At 46.4% G+C, this 23,752-nt stretch overlaps 1 protein-coding gene and 1 non-coding gene across 9 annotated transcripts in view; both read right to left on the reverse strand.

The window, feature by feature from the left end:
• Positions 1-1,109: 1,109 nt before the first annotated feature.
• The window catches only part of RNF41 (ring finger protein 41), a 29,149-nt gene continuing 6,506 nt past the window's right edge, over positions 1,110-23,752 (reverse strand). For 2 of the 8 annotated variants that reach the window (XM_015431027.4, XM_005571210.5), the window contains 5 exons: positions 12,191-12,303; positions 7,557-7,828; positions 5,094-5,229; positions 4,577-4,680; positions 1,110-3,413 (listed from right to left, as the gene is read on the reverse strand). In XM_015431027.4, the coding sequence (XP_015286513.1) occupies positions 3,062-3,413; positions 4,577-4,680; positions 5,094-5,229; positions 7,557-7,828; positions 12,191-12,280 (954 nt within the window). In that variant the 5' untranslated portion in view covers positions 12,281-12,303 and the 3' untranslated portion in view covers positions 1,110-3,061. Of the gene's footprint in view, positions 3,414-4,576; positions 4,681-5,093; positions 5,230-7,556; positions 7,829-12,190; positions 12,304-13,559; positions 13,681-13,972; positions 14,067-22,047; positions 22,104-23,398; positions 23,450-23,752 lie in introns of all 8 variants that reach the window. The other 6 variants (XM_065525194.2, XM_065525193.2, XM_015431025.4 and 3 more) reach the window with 6 other exon arrangements.
• LOC123567716 (U6 spliceosomal RNA) lies at positions 14,495-14,598 on the reverse strand. Its single transcript, XR_006690823.1, has one exon. It is a non-coding gene; the product is annotated as a U6 spliceosomal RNA (small nuclear RNA).

The following is a 23,752-nucleotide window of genomic DNA, read 5'->3' on the forward strand; positions in this document are numbered from 1 at the left end:
GCTACAGTATCTAAAGTGCTATTAGGTTTACATTAGGTGCATGATAAATGCTCAACAAATTAAAACATATTTCTGGGAGGGGGAAAAGATCCTCTTTTTCTTTTTCTTTTTTTGAGACAGGCTCTTACTCTGTCACCCAGGCTGGAGTGCAGTGGCGCAATCTTGGCTCAAAGCAACCTCCACCTTCCAGGTTCAAGCTAGTCTTATACCTCAGCCTTCCAAGGATCTGGGATCACAGGGGCGTCCACCATGCCTGGCTATCCTTTTTCTTATGACAGGGAAAAGGTAGCAGCAAATACTTATGAAGACTGTTTTTTGTTTTTTTTTTTTGAGACGAAGTCTTGCTCTGTCACCCAGGCTGGAGTGCAGTGGCGCAATCTCGGTTCACTGCAAGCTCCACCTCCCAGGTTCACACCATTCTGCTTCAGCCTCCCGAGTAGCTGGGACTACAGGCGCCTGCCACCATGCCTGGCTAATTTTTTATATTTTTAGTAGAGACGAGGTTTCACCATGTTAGCCAGGGTGGTCTCGATCTCCTGACCTCATGATCCACCCGTCTCGGCCTTCCAAAGTGTTGGGATTACAGGTGTGAGCCACCGTGCCCGGTCTATGAAGACTATCTTTGTAAGTAAATAATTATGAAACCTCTGCAAGTACATTTCCCTCCTTACATTTACGTTCTTAGTTAGGAAACACTGGAGGGTGGAGGCTTCTCTGCCTGCAAAGGAATTCTAGATTCTAAAGCAAAGTTGCTTGTGGGACAAAGGAAAACAATATATACATATTTTCTGTAGAAATTATCCCAAAAACTCAGGACCACTCAGGGAAGACATGGAATTTAGGATGAAGGCAGACCCTGGGAAGCACACAGTTCAGATAACTAGAGAGACACCTTTGGCTGCTACAGAACAGGAGATAGGAGGGAAGAATGCAGGAGGGTACATGGGAAAGCAGCTGCGAAGTGCACACTACTCCCAGACATCCTCCTGAAAGAGAAGTTAGCGCTAAGATAAGGGTAGGTAACAAAGTAAGGAAGAAGGGGAATTAAGGTGAGAGAAAGGCAAAAGCAGAGGGGAAACCTTCCCAGGAAAGGGAGTAATGTTGAAGAATTTAGAGAGTTGAGTAAAAGGTTTATTATTAGTGCAGTCAACACCATGGAACAGCACATACAACACAACCAGCAACCCGCAGAGACACTAGTGCAAAGGGTAGGGAAGCCTTTCACTGAGCTTCCTGGCTCCATCTGAGGGTAAGGACAGGACAGTATAAGCCTTGGTAAGGCAGGTAGGGGAAAGGGGATTGGAAGAAATGTAGTAACCAGAATAAGTATAGCAGCGTTTTCAAATTCCTGAGCACAATGTCCCGGAGCTGGAACCCTACTCCCCTCAAGCTGTATCCCTCCACCCCAATCCCAGTGGAGCCATGATCCAACTACCCAGACCTGCAGCAAGCTAGCCTGGAATAAAACTCTGAGAGGAAGCTATCACATGGTGGGGAGGAGACTTTCTATCTCCAACCACACTCCCACCTCCATATTAAAATTATCACACCTACTATCCCTCCCCTTCTCTTACTTACTCTGCCAGTCACTCTAGGGATCAAGGTATGCCCCAGGTAACCTGAAATGGAACTGAAGTCCCCGGGGGGTGTGGGTGAGACACAGCACAGCCTGTACTTAGAGATAAAATTTCTGATTTGCATGGTGAAGCTTAGAACCCAGCTATACAGCTCCAAGAAAACTTGGGGAAGCGGGGGGTTGCCTTCAAAATGAATACTCTAAATCCAGAGTTTTATGATGAGGCCCTGGAAGGGCTAGGAGGAAATTTTTCCAGAGGGCACAGGCATCGATGCTGGACTGTCATATCCTTCACAGGAATAGAGGAAGCTCCTCATTTCAGTTGGGGTTACAGAGGTTTGGGGCAGATATTGTAAGTTCAGCCGAGGACTCCCTTGGCTCTTCCTATATTAAAGCCAAAGGTTGTGCTGAAAAGGAAAAAATATAAAACACACCCCCATCCCTGTCCCACCCTATCCAAAATCCCCACAATAGGAACATCAAAAGTTTCAAGTTTGATTTTTTTTCTTTTTTCCTTTCTTTAAAAAAAAAAAAAAAAAAGGTAAATAAATTAAATTGCCAACAATGTGGCTGAGATAGCCATGATCAGGCCATTCTTAAAAAAAAAGGGGGAAGGGGAGGGGAAGTAGGTGGAGTTTGTGAAATATAAACAATGGCCAAAGAAAATTATCAAAGTAACTAACTACAGTCACAGGGCTAGAGAGGGCTCTATGGAACAATTATGGCCTGTGCCACAAGAGGCAGTGCTGACCATATTTTAGCAAAAGCTAGGAGTAGCTTCTTGCTGAACACATCAACCCCAACAGACTAACCCCTACCCTAAACCCTGGCATTCCCTAATTATGAAAACTTATAGGAAAGAAGAGCTCATCTGGAAATTTTCAGTATCCCAACCTGCATACTGGTAGACCCAGTGGGTGCCTGCACCTTTAAGGTGGACTGAACAGGGATACTGCTTGGCACAGAGGTCCAGTCTTCCCCTAAGGGCCATCCGTGATGGCCAATTACTGGCCTCACTACTTATTTCTAGAGATTTGGCTCCACCCTTACCATTTCTTCAGGATGTCTGCTGCTTAGAGTCAACAGGCCTGCCTGCTCTGATTCCCTGGTTTTGGAGGAGAGGGACGACTAGAGATTCCTTACTCTGTCCTGACACTCCAGGGAAATTGAATCTCTTTGTGCTTTCTGAAAATAACTGGAACCAGGAACCCTAAGCAGGAAAATGGATGGAGGTGGGGGCTTTCCCACTCAGACTGACAATTTATAGACATTTTAGGGGAATATGGCAAAGGGAGGAAATCTGGGTTTCCCACCTGAAAGGCTGAGCAAACTACCCCAGGGCCCTTCAGTGCCAGAAGGGCAGTGAGATGTGTGGCTCAGGTATAAGCCACAGTATTAAGGATGGTGGAGAGGACTCAGGTCCCAGCTGCTGGAGTGATGGGATTTTCTGATTTCCATCTCTTCCTGATAGCTGGTCGGGTTCTCCTATATCTCTTCCACGCCATGAGCAAATATCATGACAAGGCCTGGCTCCTGCACCATGTCATCACCCATATGTTGGTTCTCACAGGCCATCACGACAACAGCCTGCTTGCCAGGGATGCGCTTGGCCACGTAGTTCTCATAGTAGCGTCGGTTCATCTGTCTAGTCTCTAGTGTGGCCAGACCCTGGGGCCAGCTACGCTCATGGGCATTTTCAATCAGCTCGTTGACAATAGAAGCAGGACAGCCACTCTCCACCAGGGAGCGCTTGATTACAGCCTGGAGCACGGCATCAGGAGTCGAGATCATCCCTCCCCAGCGGGTCACTCTTGCTGGCTGAAGGGAGTTCACCCACCTGTGTGGAGGTGGTTAAAGATGGTCATTCCAGATCATCTCCTTTCTCTGTATTGGCTTTTTCTGCTAATAGAAATAACTACCCACTCTGCACTCAGCTCACCTATTCTTCCTTCTTTCCTTCCATGATTGGCTCAGAAACCCCGAATTTTCCCCAGTTGGTCCCAACTGAGTCACCAAACGTTACTCACCAGATTAAATTCCACGAGTCTACACTCTGTCCCTGTTACTTTTCTTTGAAATTCCAATACTTAGCACATACAGCACCTAACACAGTTAGTGCTCTATGTTTAGTGAATAAAACAATTATTCCTCTATACTATGTCCCACTCAGCACTATTTGCCCTATATATATTGATTCACACTTACAGTTTAGTCTATGAACTGTATAGGACTCCAGAACTGAAAAAGATCTTAGACTTCGCTTGTATACTTCACTTGTTTTTGCTGCATTTTAGAGATCACTTTCCTGGACTTGCACTCTGCCTCCTCTTCTCTGGGTTGTAAGCTACCTGAAGACAGGGATAATATCTTCTATTTCTTTTTTTTTTTTTTGAGATGGAGTCTCACTCTGTTGCCCAGGCTGGAGTGCAGTGGCGCGATCTCGGCTCACTGCAAGCTCCGCCTCCCGGGTTCACGCCATTCTCCTGCCTCAGCCTCCGGAGTAGCTGGGACTGCAGGCGCCCATCACCACGCCCGGCTAATTTTTTTGTTTTTTTTTTCAGTAGAGACGGGGTTTCACTGTGTTAGCCAGGATGGTCTCGATCTCCTGACCTCGTGATCTACCCGCCTCAGCCTCCCAAAGTGCTGGGATTACAGGTGTGAGCCACCACGCCCGGCCTATCTTCTATTTCTTTTTGGCCCTCCTAGCACTCCACAGCCTTTAATACAGGGCTTTGTACATGGGTACTCACTTAATTCTGGATAAAGTGCATCCTTGGGTAGGCTTTCCCTTCCATCCACCCAAACGCGTAAGACATCCTGTAGTGGAGCTAAGGGTTATCCTCTTCTCCTCGGCCCCTGTCCTTAATGCCAATATCTGAGAAGCAGTGACCCCCCAGCCCAGCTCTCCAATGCCCTCCTTCTGCTACTCTCCTGCTCTTAGCGCCTTTCAGGCCTTACTGTCAGGACGTGGAATCACTCCATGTCCTGAGTGACACTCACTCTAGGATCTCGTTGTATTCAATTGTCTCCTCCAGGTTCTGAAGGTTGGGGTTGACACTGCGGATTGCACGCATGTATGCCTTTAGCAGCTGGATGTCTCGCTTCTGTTGTGGAGAAGAAGAACAGGAATAATGGTTAAGGCAGACAGCAGAAAAAAGACAAAAGTTTATCCGAGAATGAGGACAACTGAGAGATCTGAAGAACAACCAGTTTGTAAGCTTCAGGAAGACAGGGATAGGACTGTCTCACTCACAGCTGCCTCCTTAGTACTTACAAAATGTGCCTTCACAGAGGAGGCATCTGGTAACTGTTAGGTGAATGAATGCTATGAATGGGATGAAGGAAAGTCAAGGAGAGCTCCAATCTGATTCCCTGCTAAGCCACAGGCAGAATAGCCACTCATCCAAACTCACAAGTGTAAGCACAGGTCTATGTGTTCACAACTGGTTTTATTACCCACAGGCAGGCAGTTATCTGCATATGAGGGATATGTTCTCCCCCGTGTCTTGGGGCCTACCTGCTCCGCCAGCTGGTGTTTGTGTTCAGCTGACGTCTTCTCCAGCTCTGCGATGCGTGTCTGCTGCTGCTGTACCACTGAGCGCAGGTGCTTAATGCAGTTATGGTTGGGCAGCTCATCTTTGGGCATCTCCAGGCTGCAGACCAGGGTGGGGAAAGAGCAGAACAGGGGTGATCACCAGGACATGTATGCAAATGGCCTATTCTGTGGCAGATAACTGCTGAGTAGATTTTGTCCTACCCAAAATTTCTAACATTCATTTCAGGCCTCCCTCATTCATTCCCTTCACTTTCTTCTTCCAAGCTTCCTACTTGCCCCTTTGCTGTCTATTTTCCTTAAATTTCTTTCCCCAATCAAGACACAGTGTTTTATCTACTTTTTATATTTATTTTATCTTATTTTATTTTTTATCTTTTTTTTTTTTTTGACATGGAGTTTCGCTCTTGTTGCGCAAACTGGAGTGCAATGGCACGATCTCAGCTCAGCACAACCTCTGCCTCCCAGGTTCAAGCGATTTCTCCTGCCTTAGCCTCCCGGGTAGCTGGGATTACAGGCGTGCGCCACCATGCCCAGCTAACTTTTTGTATTTTTAGTAGAAACGGGTTTCCCCATGTTAGCCAGGCTGGTCTCAAACTCTTGGCCTCATGTGATCTGCACTGCCTTGGCCTCCCAAAGTGCTGGGATTACAGGTGTGAGCCACTGTGCCTGGCCTCTTATTTTACTTTTTTTTTTTTGAGACCAGGTTTCACTCTTGTTGCCCAGGTTGGAGTGTAATGGCACAGTCTTGGCTCACTGCAACCTCTGCCTCATGGGGTTCAAGCAATTCTTGTGCCTCAGCCTCCTGAGCAGCTGGGATTACAGGTGCCCGCCATGACGCCTGGCTAATTTTTGTATTTTTAGTAGAGACAGGGTTTCACCATGTTGGCTACACTGGTCTTGAACTCCTGACCTCAGGTGATCCACCCGCCTCAGCCTCCCAAGTGCTGGGATTATAGGCGTGAGCCACCGCACTGGGACTATTTATTTATTTTGACACACTGTTTTTATCTACTGCACAGCTCTCCTTTTCCTCCTACAGATTCTGCCTGTGCACTTATTGCTTCAGAGAAGCCCTATATTCACAGCCCCAGCTATCAACATTCTTTTTATTTCTTAGTTAGTTAGTTAGGGGGAACAGAGTCCAGCCCAGGCTGGAGTGCAATGGTGTGATCTCAGCTCACTGCAACCTCTACCTCCTGGTTTTAAGCGATTCTCATGCCTCAGCCTCCCAAGTAGCTGGGATTACAGGCATGCACCACCACACCTGGCTAATTTTTTTTTTTTTTTTTGAGACAGAGTCTTGCTCTGTTGCTTAGGCTACAGTGCAGTGGCGTGATCTCGGCTCACTGCAAGCTCCTCCTCCCTGGTTCACGCCATTCTCCTGCCTCAGTCTCCCAAGTAGCTTTCCCCTACAGGCGCCTGCCACCACACCTGGCTAATTTTTTGTATTTTTGTAGAGATGGGGTTTCACCGTGTTAGCCAGGATGGTCTCAATCTCCTGACCTCATGATCTGCCTGCCTTGGCCTCCCAAAGTGCTGGGATTACAGGCGTGAGCCACCACACCCGGCCCCACACCTGGCTAATTTTTGTATTTTTATTTTTATTTATTTATTTATTTATTTTTTGAGACAGAGTCTCGCTCTGTTGCCCAGGCTGGAGTGCAGTGGCGCGATCTCGGCTCACTGCAAGCTCCGCCTCCCGGGTTCATGCCATTCTCCTGCCTCAGCCTCCTGAGTAGCTGGGACTACAGGCGCCCGCCACCGCGCCCGGCTAATTTTTTGTATTTTTAGTAGAGACGGGGTTTCACCGTGGTCTCGATCTCCTGACCTTGTGATCCGCCCGCCTCGGCCTCCCAAAGTGCTGGGATTACAGGCGTGAGCCACCGCGCCCGGCAATTTTTATATTTTTAATAGAGACTAGGTTTTGCCATGTTGGCCAGGTTAGTCTTGAACTCCTGGCCTGAAGTGACCTGCCCACTTTGGCCTCCCAAAGTGCTAGGATTACAGGTGTGAGCTAACACACCCCTCAGCTATCAACATTTAGTCAAATATTTCATAACTCACAGAAAGAAAAAATAGGGTCAGAGGAAATATGAGAAGGCTGGCAATTACAGCAGTCAAACTGACAAACAGAAAGTAGTATTGGACTGAAAGGGAAGAACAGAGTCAATCAACCTTTAGTGTTATTATACAAATTTACTGAATTGCTGTGCCCCTTCTTTTGTTAAAGCAAGAGCAAAATTATTATAGTTGGAAAAGCAGCAAGAAAGTCAGATCTTAGAGCAGGGAGCCAAGGAGGCTAAGAATACTCCTTGCCAACATGCCTAAGAGACCTCCTCAGCTAGTGAGGAGGGCATCCAGCGATAGGGGCATAAATGAGATGGCCCTTATCCATGTGGGGCAGAAGAAGGGAACAGATCTCACCCACAGCCCTGTTCACAGGTCACAGGCCGTTTCGGGTTGTGCTCACAGTCGCTGAGGTGAGACATGAGGTTGTCAAGCCGGACAACGGCACTACAGCCAAACACAGCGTTGTCACAGGCAATCTGCAGCTTTGACAGCATGTTCCGCATGATCCGAGGTACCGGGCGCAGATGGGCGACCGTCACAACACTACGGTCCACTGGACATGTCTGTTGCTGAGAGAACCACTGGGTGATGCAGGCGTTGCAGAAAGCATGTTCACAATGAGGTGCCTAGGAGAACAAGGCAAAAGGGGCATAAGGGAATTAGCAGGACCTAAGAGCCTGGATATGATAACTCTACAAAGCCAATCATGCCTTTGAGCAGCTTCTACCGCAAGAGGTCCGTTGGGTCAAGCAAAGTATAGATCTACTATGGGCAAGGCATTGTAGGGGACAGGCTTAAGATATGTTTCCTGCTGGGCACGGTGGCTCATGCCTATAATCCCAGCACTTTGGGAGGCTAAGGTAGGCACACTGTTTGACCTCAGGAGTTTGAGACCATCCCAGACAACATGACAAAACCCCATCTCTACAAAAGTTACAAAAATTAGCCGGGTGTAGGCCAGGCGCAGTGGCTCATGCCTGTAATCCCAGCACTTTGGGAGGCCAAGGCAGGCGGACCACGAGGTCAGGAGTTCAAGACCAGCCTGACCAACATGGTGAAACCCTGTCTCTACTAAAAATACAAAAAAATTAGCCAGGGGTGGTGGTGCACACCTATAATCACAGATACTCAGGAGGCTAAGGCAGAAAAATCACTTGAACCCAGGAGGTGGAGATTGCAGTGAGCCAAGACTGCACCACTGCACTCCAGCCTGGGCAAAAGAATAAGACTCCATCTCAAAAAAAAAAAAAAAAAATTAGCTGGGCATGGTGGCACGTGCCTATAGTCCCAGCTAGCCAGAAGGCTGAGGTGGGAGGACGGAGGGTGGCTTGAGCCCAGGAGGCGGAGGTTGCAGTGAACCAAGACTGCACCACTGCACTCCAGCCTGGGTGACAGAGCCAGGACCTGTTTCAAAAAATATATATCTATGTTCCCTGTGCTCAAGATTAAAAATGAGTTGTGAAACAAGACAAACAAGTAAAATGTTATATAACAATAAGAGATATAAATGATATTCCAGGACAATAGGACAGATGACACAAGGCAGCCAATTATTAATTGCCATCTGGATTGCACACACAATAATTGCCAAAAATGTCCAGAGGAGGGTGAAGTCTTTTCAGGCTAGCTCAATCACGGCAGGTATTTATGAAGAGGACCAAATTTGATATGGTCTTGAAGGATAATTCAGATGATAGATTTAGAGAGCAGGAGAACATATTTACTGGCAAAAATTCAACGTCAGAAAGCTAGGCCAGGCGTGGCGGCTCACGCCTGTAATCCCAGCACTTTGGAAGGCTGAGGCGGGCGGATCACGAGGTCAGGAAATTGAGACCATCCTGGCTAACACAGTGAAACCCCGTCTTTACTAAAAATACAAAAAATTAGCCAGGCGTGGTGGCAGGCGCCTGTAGTCGCAGCTACTCGGGAGGCTGAGGCAGGAGAATGGCATGAACCTGGGAGGTGGAGCTTGCAGTGAGCCAAGATCATGCCACTGCACTCCAGCCTGGGCTAAAGTGCGAGACTCCATCTCAAAAAAAACAAAACAAAACAAAAAGAAAGCTAAATAAGGCCGGGCACAGTGGCTCATGCCTGTGATCCCAGCACTTTGGGAAGCTGAGGCAGCCAGATCACTTGAGGTCAGGAGTTTGAGACCAGACTGGCCAACATGGTGAAACCCCCATCTCTACTAAAATTACAAAAATTAGCCACACATGGTGGTGCGCCCCTGTAATCCCAGTTACTCGGGAAGCTGAGGCACAAGAATTGCTTGAACCCGGGAGGCGGAAGTTGCAGTGAGCCAAGATCGCGCCATTGCACTCCAGCTTGGGTGATAGAGCAAGATTCTGTCTCAAAACAAAACAAAACACTTTAGTTTCCCATTACATTTTTTTTTTTTTTTGACAGTCTCGCTCCTATCGCCCAGGCTGGAGTGCAGTGGAGTGATCTTAGGTCACTGCAACCTCCGCCTCCCGGGTTCAAGCGATTCTCCTGCCTCAGCCTTCCAAGTAGCCGGGATTTTAGGCTACTCCCACCCCACCCAGCTAATTTTTTTTGTATTTTTAGTAGAGATGGGATTTCACCATGTTGGCCAGCTTGTCTCGAACTTCTGACCTCAAGTGACCCACCTGCCTCAGCCTCCCAAAGTGCTAGGATTACAAGTGTAAGCCACCATGCCCGGCCTGTCAACTTCTTCATAACCATTCTAGCTAAACCTGCCACCCCTGCATAAGCATACAGAATGTACTACCTTTTGTGTAACAAAGAAAAGGAGGTGTGAAAAAACACAGATATATTCATATATACATATGCATATACAAATACATATATATGCAGACATCTATTCATATTTGCTTGTATCTGCCTTAATACTCACTGGAAGGATACCAAAAAAACTAATAAAAATAGTTATCTGTGGGGGAATTAGGTAGACAGTAATAAGGACAGAAGTGAGAATTCTCACCGTATACCTTTTTATACTATTTTGATTTCTGAATTATGTTCATTTTTCACCTATTCAAACAATAAATAATTATGATGTGGGGAAATCAGCATCCCTAGCAGGAGCCTTCTAACCTTAGAAATGTGTCCGGGAACCTGGCATCATGAGGGTTGCCTGCTCTGCTTCTCAGAAGGTAAAGCCTGGAGGTAGATGGGTGGCTTCTGACTAGACTGTCACCAACTACAACTCACCTTTCCATAAGTGACTTGCCTAAAATGATAGTGCCAGAAAACAGACAAGGCCCTGCCAGGGTGAGGAGGGAACCTGACACACCCTGTGACCTCCTGACACTACTACTTGATGACTTGCTCCACACCCATCTAATATGCCTCTAATGGCAGCAGATTGCAAAGGCCTAGAAAGAAGACAGGTCCAGAGCTGGTTGCCATTGGAATGTAGTCTGAATTTTATTCAGTTCAAGGCATCAGTACTCCTTTTGGAGTACTGGGAGAAAAAATAAACTCAAAGGCTCAAGGGGAGCCCCTGGGATTAGGTAAGCAGTGAATGGGGGAAGGGCCATGAAACCTCATTGCCTAGTGTCCTGGTTTGGAAAATGTGATAATCTCTAGATAGCCAGGAGTGAGAAAGGATTAATTGGTATTTACAGAATGAGGGCAATAAGGATCCTCGAGGATGCTGTCCCAAGAATACAACTCTTAAGGATTCACCTCACTCACTGTACTTGCCTGGTAATCGTGAACTTCTCCTCATACTTGCCCCAGGATGATACAACTGACTCTGGTCTGGCAAGGCTGGCAGAGAAATGACCTATTGAAGGTGGCAGCTTTCACATCAAAATGCAGAGTGCATGGCTGCATCAAAACCTGGTCTTTTCAGTAGATCCCAGGAAAAAAATAGGTCAGTACATACAGTTCCCCACTTCCTATTTGCTGTTTTGTTTTTTTTTGGTTTTTTTTTTTTTTTTGAGATGGAGTCTCACTCACTCTCGCCCAGGCTGGAGTGCAGTGGCGCAATCTCAGCTCACTGCAACCTCCTACTCCTGGGTTCAAGTGATTCTCCTGCCTCAGCCTCCTGAGTAGCTGGGACTACAGGCACGTACCACCATGCCCAGCTAATTTTTGTATTTTTAGTAGAGACGGGGTTTCACCATGTTGGCCAGGCTGGCTCTTGACCTCGTGATCCACCGACCTTGGCCCAAAGTGCTGGGATTACAAGCGTGAGCCACTGCGGCTGGCCTTCCTATTTGTTAGATAGTAGGCAGGTAGAAAAGGCCTGCAGGGAGGCCGGGCGCGGTGGCTCAAGCCTGTAATCCCAGCACTTTGGGAGGCCGAGACGGGCAGATCATGAGGTCAGGAGATCGAGACCATCCTGGCTAACACAGTGAAACCCCGTCTCTACTAAAAATACAAGAAAATTAGCCGGGCGAGGTGGTGGGCGCCTGTAGTCCCAGCTACTCGGGAGGCTGAGGCAGGAGAATGGCGTGAACCCAGGGGGGCGGAGCTTGCAGTGAGCCGAGATCGCGCTACTGCACTCCAGCCTGGGGCACAGAGCAAGACTCCGTCTCAAAAAAAAAAAAAAAAAAAAAAAGAAAAGGCCTGCAGGGAGACTGGCTGATTACCTGAAGCACAACGTCATAAAAATGCAGAGAGAACTTATTAGGAGAGTCCAGAAGTTCAATCATGGACAGGAAGATGGAACCTAGTAAGAGTTCCTGTAGAGGAAAGGAAGCTACCCAGCTACTATCACAAGACAGAAACAAGCAGCTGACCATTTTACAGGAGAAATCTTTCAGAGTGACCTTAGAAAAAAATCTGAACCACTGGATCTCTGTGGCATCCACCTCTAGATTGATTCTGGAAAGCCTTATTCTTGTAGTCACCATTACTCCTTTGACCTAAACCTCCATTGGGTGGGGGTAGAGAGAAGAACACAGTGACTTCCCCATGGGTCCTACTGCCCATGAATATTTTCTACTATTTCCACTGCTACCTGTTGCCCTACCAAACCTGCCATCAGACCAACTCACCTGTACTGGCTCCTCCAAGACTCCACTGCAAATAGGGCAGATAAGATCTTCGTCAACATCCCCCTGGAAACGGGTTACATCATACCCCATGTCTCATCACTGAAACCCAGGTCCTGAAAGGACAACAGCAAACAGAGGCCAGTTCAGAAAAAGCCTACAAATATGTGACAAACATAAACTCATTGTCAAGATCCATTCATTTATCCAACAAATATTTATTGGAAGTCTACTATGCAGCAGTCATTTGGCTCGGTGGAAGCTGACTCAAGAAATTTAATTCTAAAGCACAGTGGCTCACACCTGTAATCCCAGCACTTTGGGAGGCCGGGGCAGGTACATAACCTGAGGTCAGGAGTTCAAGACCAGCCTGGCCAACATGATGAAAACCCATCTCTACTAAAAATACAAAAATTAGCTGGGCGTGGTGATGCACATCTGTAATCCCAGCTACTTGGAAGGTTGAGGCACAAGAGTCACTTGAACCCGGGAGGCGGAGGTTGCAGTGAGCCGAGATTACGTCATAGCTCTCTAGCCTAGGTGACACAGTGAGACTCTGTCTTTAAAAAAAAGAAATGTAATTCTAATGGGGAAGACATTAAGTAAGCACACATTTAAAATAAAAAGTGATAAATACTCAGAGGAGACACAGGACCTTATGAGGACAAGAGACATGAATACCTAACCCAGGCTGAAAGCAGAGGGTAGTTTTGATAAGTTTTCCAGGACTGGGTGTCACCAGAAATGTGTCCTGTAGGGCAAGAGTTAGCTCAATGTTGGGGGAGCAGGGCATTAGCGTAATCCCAGCACTTTGGGAGGCTGAGGTAGGCGGATTACCTGAGGTTAGGAGTTCGACCTCACATATAAAAGGGCACATAAAATAGCACATCCAAATGCCCAGAAGAGGGCATATGATAGGTTCAGAGAATTTCAAGTGATTCAAGAAAAAGCTGACCTGAGAGGTGGGAGGGAGGGCCTGTCAAGAGACAAGGCTGGAGAGGTAAGCAAGGGCCATGCTGTGAAAAGTCTCTGAGGAGTTTGGACTTTATTCTGAAGGGTATGAGAGAGCCACTGAAGGACTTGAAAAAGAATGTGATAACAGCTCCATTTTAGAATCAGTATGTTAACAGGGGAGAAATGGAAGAACATCTAAGTCAGTGAGTGACAGTGAGTCTGAACTCAGGTGGTGGTGGTGATGGGGATAAAGAAGAAGAAAGGGCCGGGCATGGTGGCTCATGCCTTTAATCCTAGCACTTTGGGAGGCCAAGGCAGATGGATCATGATGTCAAGAGATCAAGACCATCCTGGCCAACATGGTGAAACCCCATCTCTACTAAAAACATAAAAATTAGCCGGGTGTGGTGGTGCGTACCTGTAGTCCCAGCTACTCAGGAGGCTGAGGCAGGAGAATCACTTGAACTCAGGAGGCGGAGGTTGCAATGAGCTGAGATTACACCACTGCATTCTAGCCCGGTGACAGAGCAAGACTCCGTCTCAAAAGAAAAAAAGAAAGAAAAAAAAAAGAGTGAGGTCCAAAAGAGCAAGGACTCAAACAGCAGCGATAGTGCCATGCTCCTTCTTTGGGTTCCCAAAGGTCAAACCCAAAGAAGAGGTAACTAAACAACTGGCCGGGCGCAGTGGCTCATGCCTGTAATCCCAGCACTTTGGGAAGCCGAGGCAGGTAGAGCACGAGGTCAGGAGATAGAGACCATCCTGGCTAACATGGTGAAACCGGTCTCTACTAAAAATACAAAAAATTAGCCGGGCGTGGTGGCAGGTGCTTACAGTCCCAGCTGCTTGGGAGGCTGCGGCAGGAGAATGGCGGGAACCCAGGAGGCGGAGCTTGCAGTGAGTGAAGATGGTACCACTGCACTTCAGCCTGCGCGACAGAGTAAGACTCCGTCTCAAAAAAAAAAGTTGTCAAGGGGTTGGAGAACTTACAGGAGGGAAGACAACTGTCGAAAGTTACAAACAGACAAATCAGATACAGAAAACAAAGAATTGCTGGGATGTGGGACGGTGGATACCACAGTAAAGCAGTTCCATGGAGCTGGGAGTTGTGGAGGGTAGTTTTAGTGTAGCACTGAAAGTGAAGCCAGACTTCAGTGACACAAAGTGAACAAGAGGTGAGTTGGAGAGACAGGGACCAAAGACACACTCTGTCAAAAGCTTGATTTTTTGGTGGGTGAGCATTCTCAAGGAGTTTATTTGGGCAGACTCAGGGTAAGGGTCCTGTACCTAGAAGAAGCTTCTGGCCCTCGTGGTGGTAAAGTGTTGGCTTGTGCTAGGACCTTGTGTGGCCGCAGGAAAAATATGGAACACTTCACAAATTTTCATGTCATCCTTGCACAGGGGCCCTACTAATCTCTTTATCATTCCAATTTTAGTATATGTGATGCTGAAGCCAGCACTCAAAAGCCTAATTTCAAAGGAAGGGAAATTGAACTAGCTAGAGGGGGAAAGGAAACTGAGGAAGTGGGTTGTGTGGGGGTGTTCTTCCTTATGGTGAGAAAGGCTTAAGTGTCTTTATGTACCGAGAGGAAAGTACAGGGGAAGAGGGAAAGATAAAGACAGGAGAGAATCTGGTCACTGAGGTAGCAGTAGGGAGATACGGAATTACCTTAAACAAAAACGACATAATTCTAAAGCAGGAAGGAAGGGAAAATGGTAAACAGAGGTCAGAGGTCCAGAGACAGGTTTTCAAAAAATCATACTGATAAACTTGTAAAAATCGGGCCGGGAGCGGTGGCTCATGCCTCTAATCCCAGCACTTTGAGAGGCTGAGGCTGGCGGATCACCTGAGGTCAGGAGTTCAAGACCAGCCTGGCCAACATTGTGAAACCCTGTCTCTATTAAAAATACAAAAATTAGCCAGGAGTGGTGCCACGTGCCTGAAATCCCAGCTAGTTGGGAGGCTGAGACAGGAGAATCACTTGAACTCAGAAGGCGGAAGTTGCAGTGAGCCAAGATTGCACCACTGCACTCCAGCCTGGGAGACAGAGTGAGACTCTGACTCAAAAAACAGCTGGGTGCAGTGGCTCACGCCTATAATCCCAACACTTTGGGAGGCTGAGGTAGGCAGATTACCTGAGGTTGGAAGTTCAAAACCAGCCTGGCCAACATGGAGAAACCCTGCCTCTACTAAAATTACAAAATTAGCCAGGTGTGGTGGCACATGCCTATAATCCCAGCTATTCGGGAGGCTGAGACAGGAGAACTGATTGAACCCGGGAGGCGAAGGTTGCAGTGAGCCGAGATCATGCCATTGCACTCCAGCCTGGGCAACAAGAGTGAAATTCTGTCTCAAAAAAAAAAAAAGGCCAGGCGCAGTGGTTCATGCCTGTACTCCCAGCACTTCGGGAGGCTGAGGCGGGCGGATTACCTCAGGTCAGGAGTTTGAGACCAGCCTGGCCAACATGATGAAATCCCATCTCTACTAAAAATACCAAAATTAGCCGGGCGTGGTGGCACATGCCTGTAATCCCAGCTACTCAGGAGATTGAGGCAGGAGAATTGCTTGAGCCTGGGAGGCGGAAGTTTCAGTGAGCTGAGATCCAGCCACTGCACTCCAGCCTGGCCAGATCTCAGTCTCGACAGAGCGAGACTCTGTTTCAAAAAAAAAAAAAAAGATAAAACAGGGTGCCTACAGTTCTACATGTGGACTGATCAATATGGACACAACTTTTCTTCGCTACTTAAATTAATGCAACCTCAGACTGCTTAGCGCTATTGTAGATGACAGCTACTGCTACTTTCATAGTCCAAACAAATGCAAAGGGCTGGGAAGAAGGGAAAGGGGCAAGATAAAAGGTCAAGAGGAGGAGTTGGCTGAGATAGCTACTACCTGAGAGCAAAAATATCCCCAAATATCCACAATTTATCCATTAAACTGCTGACTTTATAATATTTACCTCAATGAAATAAATTGCAATTTATCTATAATAACTATAAAATTAATCAGAAAAAAAAAATCCTTGCTGCCCTTAAAATGCACCAGGTATGGAAAAATTCCAAGATATACTGTTAAGAGAAAAAAGCTAAGATACAGAATAGTATATGTAAAGTACACTACCACAAATACGAAAAACAACATGTAGGTGTGTATGCTTACATGTGCATGGAACTCTCCAGAAGGATAAACAGAAAACTGCCAACAGTGTTTGCTGCTAAAGAGGAGGTACAAAGAAACAAGGATGGGAGGTACAAAGAAACAAGGATAGGAGGGAATTTTTAATTTCTCTAATTATCCCTTTATACCTTTGAAAAAGGTTTTCTCTGTGTGTGTGTGTGTATTCACTATTCAAATTAGTAAATAAATCTATAATTACACTAAACTGTGAAAGACAGACTTAAGGTTAAAACAAAAAATAAGAATATCCACTCAGGCCAGGTGTGGTAGCTCACGCCTGTAATCCCAGCACTTTGGGAGGCCAAGGCAGGTGGATCACCTGAGGTCAGGAGTTCAAGACCAGTCTGACCAAGATGGTGAAACCCCATCTGTACTAAAAATACAAAAATTAGCTGGGCATGGTGGTGGGCACCTGTAATCCCAGCTACTCGAGAGGCTGAGGCAGGAGAATTGCTTGAACCCAAAAGGCAGAGGTTGCAGTGAGCCAAGATCGTGTCATTGCACTCCAGCCTGGGTGACAGAGCGAGACTTCGTCTCCAAAAAAAAAAAAAAAAAAGAATATCTACTTTATGTTTTATACACTATACATGTCATATGTCATATAACATACAAATATAACATGTCATGTACTGACACACATATAACATGTCTGGGAAAAAAATGTACTCTTGCCAGAAAATGTTGATCAAATTAACTCATAACAAAAACCACAAACTGTCCTCAAAAAGCATATACCTTTCTACCTAGCAATCTTACTTCCAGGAACTTATCCTAAGGAAATAAACGAGGGTGCGGGCCAGGCGTGGTGGCTTACGCCTGTAATTCCAGCACTTTGGGAGGCTGAGGGGGGTGGATCACGAAGTCAGGAGATCAAGACCATCCTGGCTAACACAGTGAAACCCTGTCTCTACTAAAACTACAAAAAATTAGCTGGGCATAGTGGCGGGCGCCTATAGTCCCAGCTACTCGGGAGGCTGAGGCAGGAGAATGGTGTGAATGCGGGAGGCAGAGCTTGTAGCGAGCAGAGATCACGCCACTGCACTCCAGCCTGGGCGACAGAGGGAGACTCCCTCTCAAAAAAAAAAAAAAAAAAAGCCGGGCGCGGTGGCTCACGCCTGTAATCCCAGCACTTTGGGAGGCCAAGGCGGGCAGATCATGAGGTCAGGAGATCGAGACCATCCTGGCAAACACAGTGAAACCCCGTCTCTATTAAAAAAATACAAAAAATTAGCCGGGAGTGGTGGCGGGCGCCTATAGTCCCAGCTACTCCGGAGGCTGAGGCAAGAGAATGGCGTGAACCCGGGAGGCGGAGCTTGCAGTGAGCCGAGATCAGGCCACTGCACTCCAGCCCGGGTGACAGAGTGAGACTCCGTCTCAAAAATAAATAAATAAATAAATAAATAAAATAAACAAGGGTGCAAAAAGAATTGTAATAAACTGCTTAAGCATTGTCATAGCAAAAAATCTATCCAGTAGAATTCCTTACATCCATAAAATGCAACATCATGTCAAATTAACATGACCTAGATATATTTATTTCATATTATTTATTTAAACTATTTGTGCTGGGTACAGTGGCTCACACCTATAATCCCAGCACTTTGGGGGGCCAAGGTAGGAAGATCACTTGAGAACAGAAGCTTGAGGCTACAGTGAGCCGATTGCACCACTCTACTCCAGCCTGGGTGACAAAGTGAGATCCTGTCTCTAAATAAATTGTTTTAATATATTTATTACATAGAAATAAAAATAATTTATTTATATTTATAGATATCATCTATGCTATCATGCTATTTTTTTTAAGAGACAGGGTCTTATTCTGTTGCCCAGGCTGGAGTACAATGATACAATCACAGCTCACTGTAGCCTTGATTCTACATATATAATTAAATAATAATGAAGCCAGCATTTATTGAGCATTACTATACGGCAGACAGTATTTTAAACATTTTTTGCCAATTAACTCATCTAATCCTTACAACAGCTCTAGAAGGTTGGGACTATAATTATTCACATTTTACAGATGAGTAACAGAGGTGCAAAGGTTAAAAAGCTTTTCCAGAATCATACAGCTAATAAGTGGTAGAGCCAGATTCAAACCCAGACAGACTGGCTGCAAAGCCGAAGCTTTTAACCACTTGGCTAAATTGCCTCTCAAACTGAAATACACAAGTGGCAGAAAGAGTATGTATAGTATAGACCCATTTTAATAAAAATAACTTGGCTGGGCGCAGGGACTCAAGCTTGTAATACCAGCATTTTGGGAGGCTGAGGCAGGTGGATCACCTGAGGTCAGGAGTTCGAGATCAGCCTGGCCAACATGGTGAAACACCATCTGTACTAAAAATACAAAAAAATTAGCTGGGTGTGGTGGCATGCACCTGCAATCCCAGCTACTTGGGAGGCTGAGGCAGGAGAATCACTTGCACTTAGGAGGCAGAGGTTGCAGTGAGCCACGATCATGCCACTGCACTCTAGCCTGGGTAACAGAGGGAGACTCTGTCTCAAAAATAAACAAAACAAAAACAAAACAAACAAACAAAAAACTTAACAAAAGAAAATAAATGTAGCGTACACATTTTAAAAATCTAGGGCCGGGGCTGGGTGTGGTGGCTTACACCTATAATCCCAGCACATTGGGAGGCCAAGGCGGGCGGGTCACCTGAAGTCAGGAGTCCAAGACCAGCCTGGCCAACACAGTGAAACCCCATCTCTACTAAAAATACAAAAATTACCCGGGCGTGGTGGCAGGCACTTGTAATCCCAGCTACTCGGGAGGCTGAGGCAGGAGAATTGCTTGAACCAGGGAGGCGGGGGTTGCAGTGAGCTGAGATCCTGCCATTGTATTCCAACCTATGGGGGACAAGACTGAGACTTCGTCTCAAAAAAAACAAAAAAAACAAAAAAAGCCCTTAGGGCCTGCTGTGGTGGCTCACGCCTGTAATACTAGCACTTTGAGAGGCTGAGGCGGGCGGATCACAAAGTCAAGAGTTCGAGACCAGCCTGGCCAACATCGTGAAACCCCATCTCTACTAAAAAAAAAAAAAAAAATTAGCTGGGCATGGTGGCACGCACCTGTAGTCCCAGCTACTTAGGAGGCTGAGGCAGGAGAACTGCTTGAACTCGGAGGGTGGAGGTTGCAGTGAGCCGAGATTGCACCACTGCACTCCAGCCTGGGCAACAGAGCGAGACTCCATCTCAAAAAAGAAAAAAAAAGAGAAAAAAATATAGGACCAGACGCGGTGGCTCATGCCTGTAATCCCAGCACTTTGGGAGGCCAAAGGGGACAGATCACCTGAGGTTGGGTGTTCAAGGCCAGCCTGACCAACATGATGAAATCCCATCTCTACTAAAAATACTAAAATTAGCCTGGCGTGGTGGCACATGCCTGTAATCTCAGCTACTCGGGAGGCTGAGGCAGGAGAATTGCTTGAACCCGGGAGGCAGAGGTTGTGGTAAGCGGAGATCGTGCCACTGCACTCCAGCCTGGGCCACAAGAATGAAACTCCGTCTCAAGAAAAAAAAAAAAAAAAAAAGGGCCAGGCACGGTGTCTCACGTCTGTAATCCCAGCACTCTGGGAGGCTGAGGTGGGCGGATCATGAGGTCAGGAGATCAAGACCACAATGGCTAACACAGTGAAACCCCGTCTCTACTAAAAAAGATACAAAAAATTAGCCAGGCGTAGTGGCAGGTGCCTGTAGTCCCAGCTACTCAAGAGGCTGAGGTAGAAGAATGGCGTGAACCTGGGAGGCGGGGCTTGCAGTGAGCTGAGATTGTGCCACTGCACTCCAGCCTGGGCAACAGAGCAAGACTCCACTTCAAAAAAAAAATTCCAGATGTAGGCTGGATGAGGTAGTGCATGCCTGTAATCCTAGCACTTTGGGAGGCCAAGGTGGGTGGATCACCTGAGGTCAGGAGTTCGAGACTGGTCTGACCAACATGGTGAAACCCCATCTCTACTAAATATAGAAAGTTAGCTGGGCATGGTGGCGCATGTCTGTAATCTCAACTACTTGGGAGGCTAAGGCAGGAGAATCGCTTGAACCTGGGAGGTGGAGGTTGCAGTGAGCCGAGATAGCACCACCGCACTCCAGTCTGGGCAACAAGAGCAAAATTCCATCTCAAAAAAAAAAAAAAAAGAAAAGAAAAAAAAAATCTAGATGCGGAGATTACACTTTCAATCTAGGTCACATATTTCCACAAGATTTAATTTTTTTTTTTTTTTTTTTTTTTTGAGACAGGATCTCGCTCTATCACCCAGGCTGGAATGCAGTGGTACCATCACAGCTCACTGTAGTCTTGACCTTGGAGGCTCAAGCAATTCTCCTGACTCAGTCTCCTGAGTCGCTAGGACCACAGGTGCTGCCAACCACACCCAGCTAATTTATTATATTTAGTAGAGACAAGGTTTCACTGTGTTGCACAGGCTAGTCTGGAACTCCTGGGTGGGAGGATTGCTTGAACGCAGGAGGTTGAGGCATCAGTGAGCCATGCTGGTGCTGGCTGGGTGACAGAGTGAGACCCTGTCTCTGGAAATAAAACAGTTATCCTTGGTGTAAGGAGCAACAATTAAAATAACATTAATCTAGGCCAGGCCCGGTGGTTCATGCCTGTAATCCTAGCACTTTGGGAGGCCGAGGCGGGCAGATCATTTGAGGTCAGGCGTTCAAGACCAGCCTGGCCAACATGGTGAAACCCCATCTCTACTAAAAACACAAAAATTAGCCAGGCATAGTGGTGGGCACCTGTAATCCCCGCTACTCAGGAGGCTAAGGCAGGAGAACTGCTTGAACCCAAGAGGCGGAGGATGCAGTGAGTCGAGATCGGGCCATTACACTCCAGCCTGGGTGACAGAGTGAGACTCTGTCTCAAAAACAAAACAAAAAAATTAAACTCTTCTCCTTGTTGCTATGAGGTAATGTAGAAAATAGGCCTAGAGGCCAGGCACGGTGGCTCACGCCTGTAATCCCAGCACTTTGGGAGGCCGAGGCGGGTGGATCACGAGGTCAGGAGATCAAGACCATCCTGGTTAACACGGTGAAACCCCGTCTCTACTAAAAATACAAAAAATTAGCCGGGCGTGGTGGCGGGTGCCTGTAGTCCCAGCTACTTGGGAGGCTGAGGCAGGAGAATGGCGGGAACCTGGGAGGTAGAGGCTGCAGTGAGCCAAGATCAAGCCACTGTACTCCAGACTGGATGACAGAGAGAGACTGTCTCCAGAAAAAAAAAAGAAAGAAAGAAAGAAAGAAAGAAAGAAAATAGGCCTAGAGCTTGTACTATGTTTCATTGAATATTTTTTCTTTTCTTTTTTTTTTTTTAAAAGACAGGATCTCATTCTGTCATCCAGGCTGGAGTGCAGTGCCACAATCATGGCTCACTGCCACCTCAATCTCCCAGGCTCAAACGACCCTCCCAACTCAGCCTCTTGAGTAGCAGGGACTACAGGTGTGTGCCACCATACCAGCTGGTGTATATATATATATTTTTAATAGAGATGGGTCTCACCAAGTTGCCCAGGCTGGTCTTGAATTACTGGGCTCAAGCGATCCTCCCACCTCAGCCTCCCAAAAGTACTGGGATTATAGACGTGAGCTACTGTGTCCAGCCGTCTTTTCATTTTAAAGCAATGCTAATAATATTGTCTTGAGGAGGAACACAAATTCTGAAAATTTTTCTTAATGGGATTTCAGGAGATCCCATGTCCCCCAAAATAAACAGAAAAGAACTTGCCTGAGTTGGTGCAGAGATGGCCACAGAGTATGGGAACCCACCAGCCAAATTAGGAGCTGTAAGGTTCCCATCATAAAGTCAGTATTTTCAAATCTGCAGAGATGCTAAACAATGTTATTCCTAAATCTAAACCCCTCTTTGTCTTTCTGGAGGTTCTGCTTTATTCACCTTTTTATAACTGTACCCTTTCAGGGATGTGGCCTTAAGAATTAAGGGGAAATTTAGATTTCTAATCTGGTTAGGGTTTCCTATTTGTCATCTATGGGAAACCAATGTTGACATGGTTATACGCAACCTTGGAAGTCAGCTCTAGACTAGGCTGCCTTGCACTGTCCCCAGGCAGACAATCTCAATCTATCAGGTTAGGTTTACTTGACTATTCCTTCTAATCTCTGGGATTCTTGACACTGCAGTGGGTTGTCATAAGGAAAGGTTATCATTCCAGGGGGGATGCCTCAAAATAATTCAGCTGCTCACTGCCCTGGGGCAGTAGCCCTTAGTAAATCTGAAATCACAGGGACCTCAAGAGTCATAGCCAGTGACCACAGCCACTGGAAGCGGTTTCCTGGATATTGTCCTTGGGTGTAGGATAGGAAAAGGCCTTAGGAGGTTTTACTCAAACCTGGGGAGCTGAATTGAAGTACCACTGAAGTGTCCCTTGAGGCCTTACAAGAGTTCTGCCAACCTCCCTTATCTGACCATACTAAACCCAAAATGAAAACTGCACTTCCAGTCTCCTATTCCATAGGCCAAATCCAAAACAGGTAACTATGCTACTTTACCTCCTCAGTGTTATACTGGGATATCTCTTTATTCCCGGTCAGCATTATAATAGAATAATTTTTATGAAGGAATGCAAGAGCCTTATCAGACCCCTTTCTATGCCCTTTTAACTTACTGCTGTGGTTGTTTTCTCTGGTCTCCCACTAGAGAAAGCTAGGAATTCACATTTTTCCTAAAGGACATTTATCCACACTTATTCAGGATTTCTTGAACCCATAAGCATAGATGAAACCATGCACATTCATTCATGCACACATGCTTAGAGAACCATTAGAGAAGTCACTCTAACCCATGATTTACATTTTGGGTAGCTGGGCATGCTGCCATCAATTTTGTGGCAAAAACATAAGGGCAAAAGTCAGGTATAAGTATGCAGTCTCCCATCTACCATTCTCTCTCCTCTATGCCCTGAATACAACAAAGGTGCAGAGGTCTGAGGATTCTCCAGCTCTGATCACTACAATTAAACACATAGAGAAAGGGCCCCAGAACCTGCCCTGATCTAAGGAAACAGATGACTCCTAGAAACTTCAATGTGGTCAAAAAATTAGCTGGCAAAGGATCTCACAGGTGTCTCTAAAACATTTCATCATATCTCCCTGTGTCCCAGTGAATAGTTCTGGAAAAAAAAAAAAAAAAACTGTGTTAGGAATCCAGAAACCCGAGTCCTAGTTCTAGCTTTATCACTAACCAAATGTATGACCTTAGACAACTTATTTGGCCTCTCTGGGCCTCAGTTCCCTACATGAAATGAAGCATCCTGGGCTACATAAGTTCTAAGGTGCTCTATAAGTTCTATGATTCTAAGATTCTAAGATTGAGCATATAAAACAAAAATAGGCCGGACTGGTGGCTCACGCCTGTAATCCTAGCACTTTGGGAGGCCGAGGCAGGTGGATCATGAGATCAAGAGATTGAGACC

This window comes from Macaca fascicularis, chromosome 11, assembly GCF_037993035.2.
Source record: "Macaca fascicularis isolate 582-1 chromosome 11, T2T-MFA8v1.1".
NCBI lineage: Eukaryota > Metazoa > Chordata > Mammalia > Primates > Cercopithecidae > Macaca > Macaca fascicularis.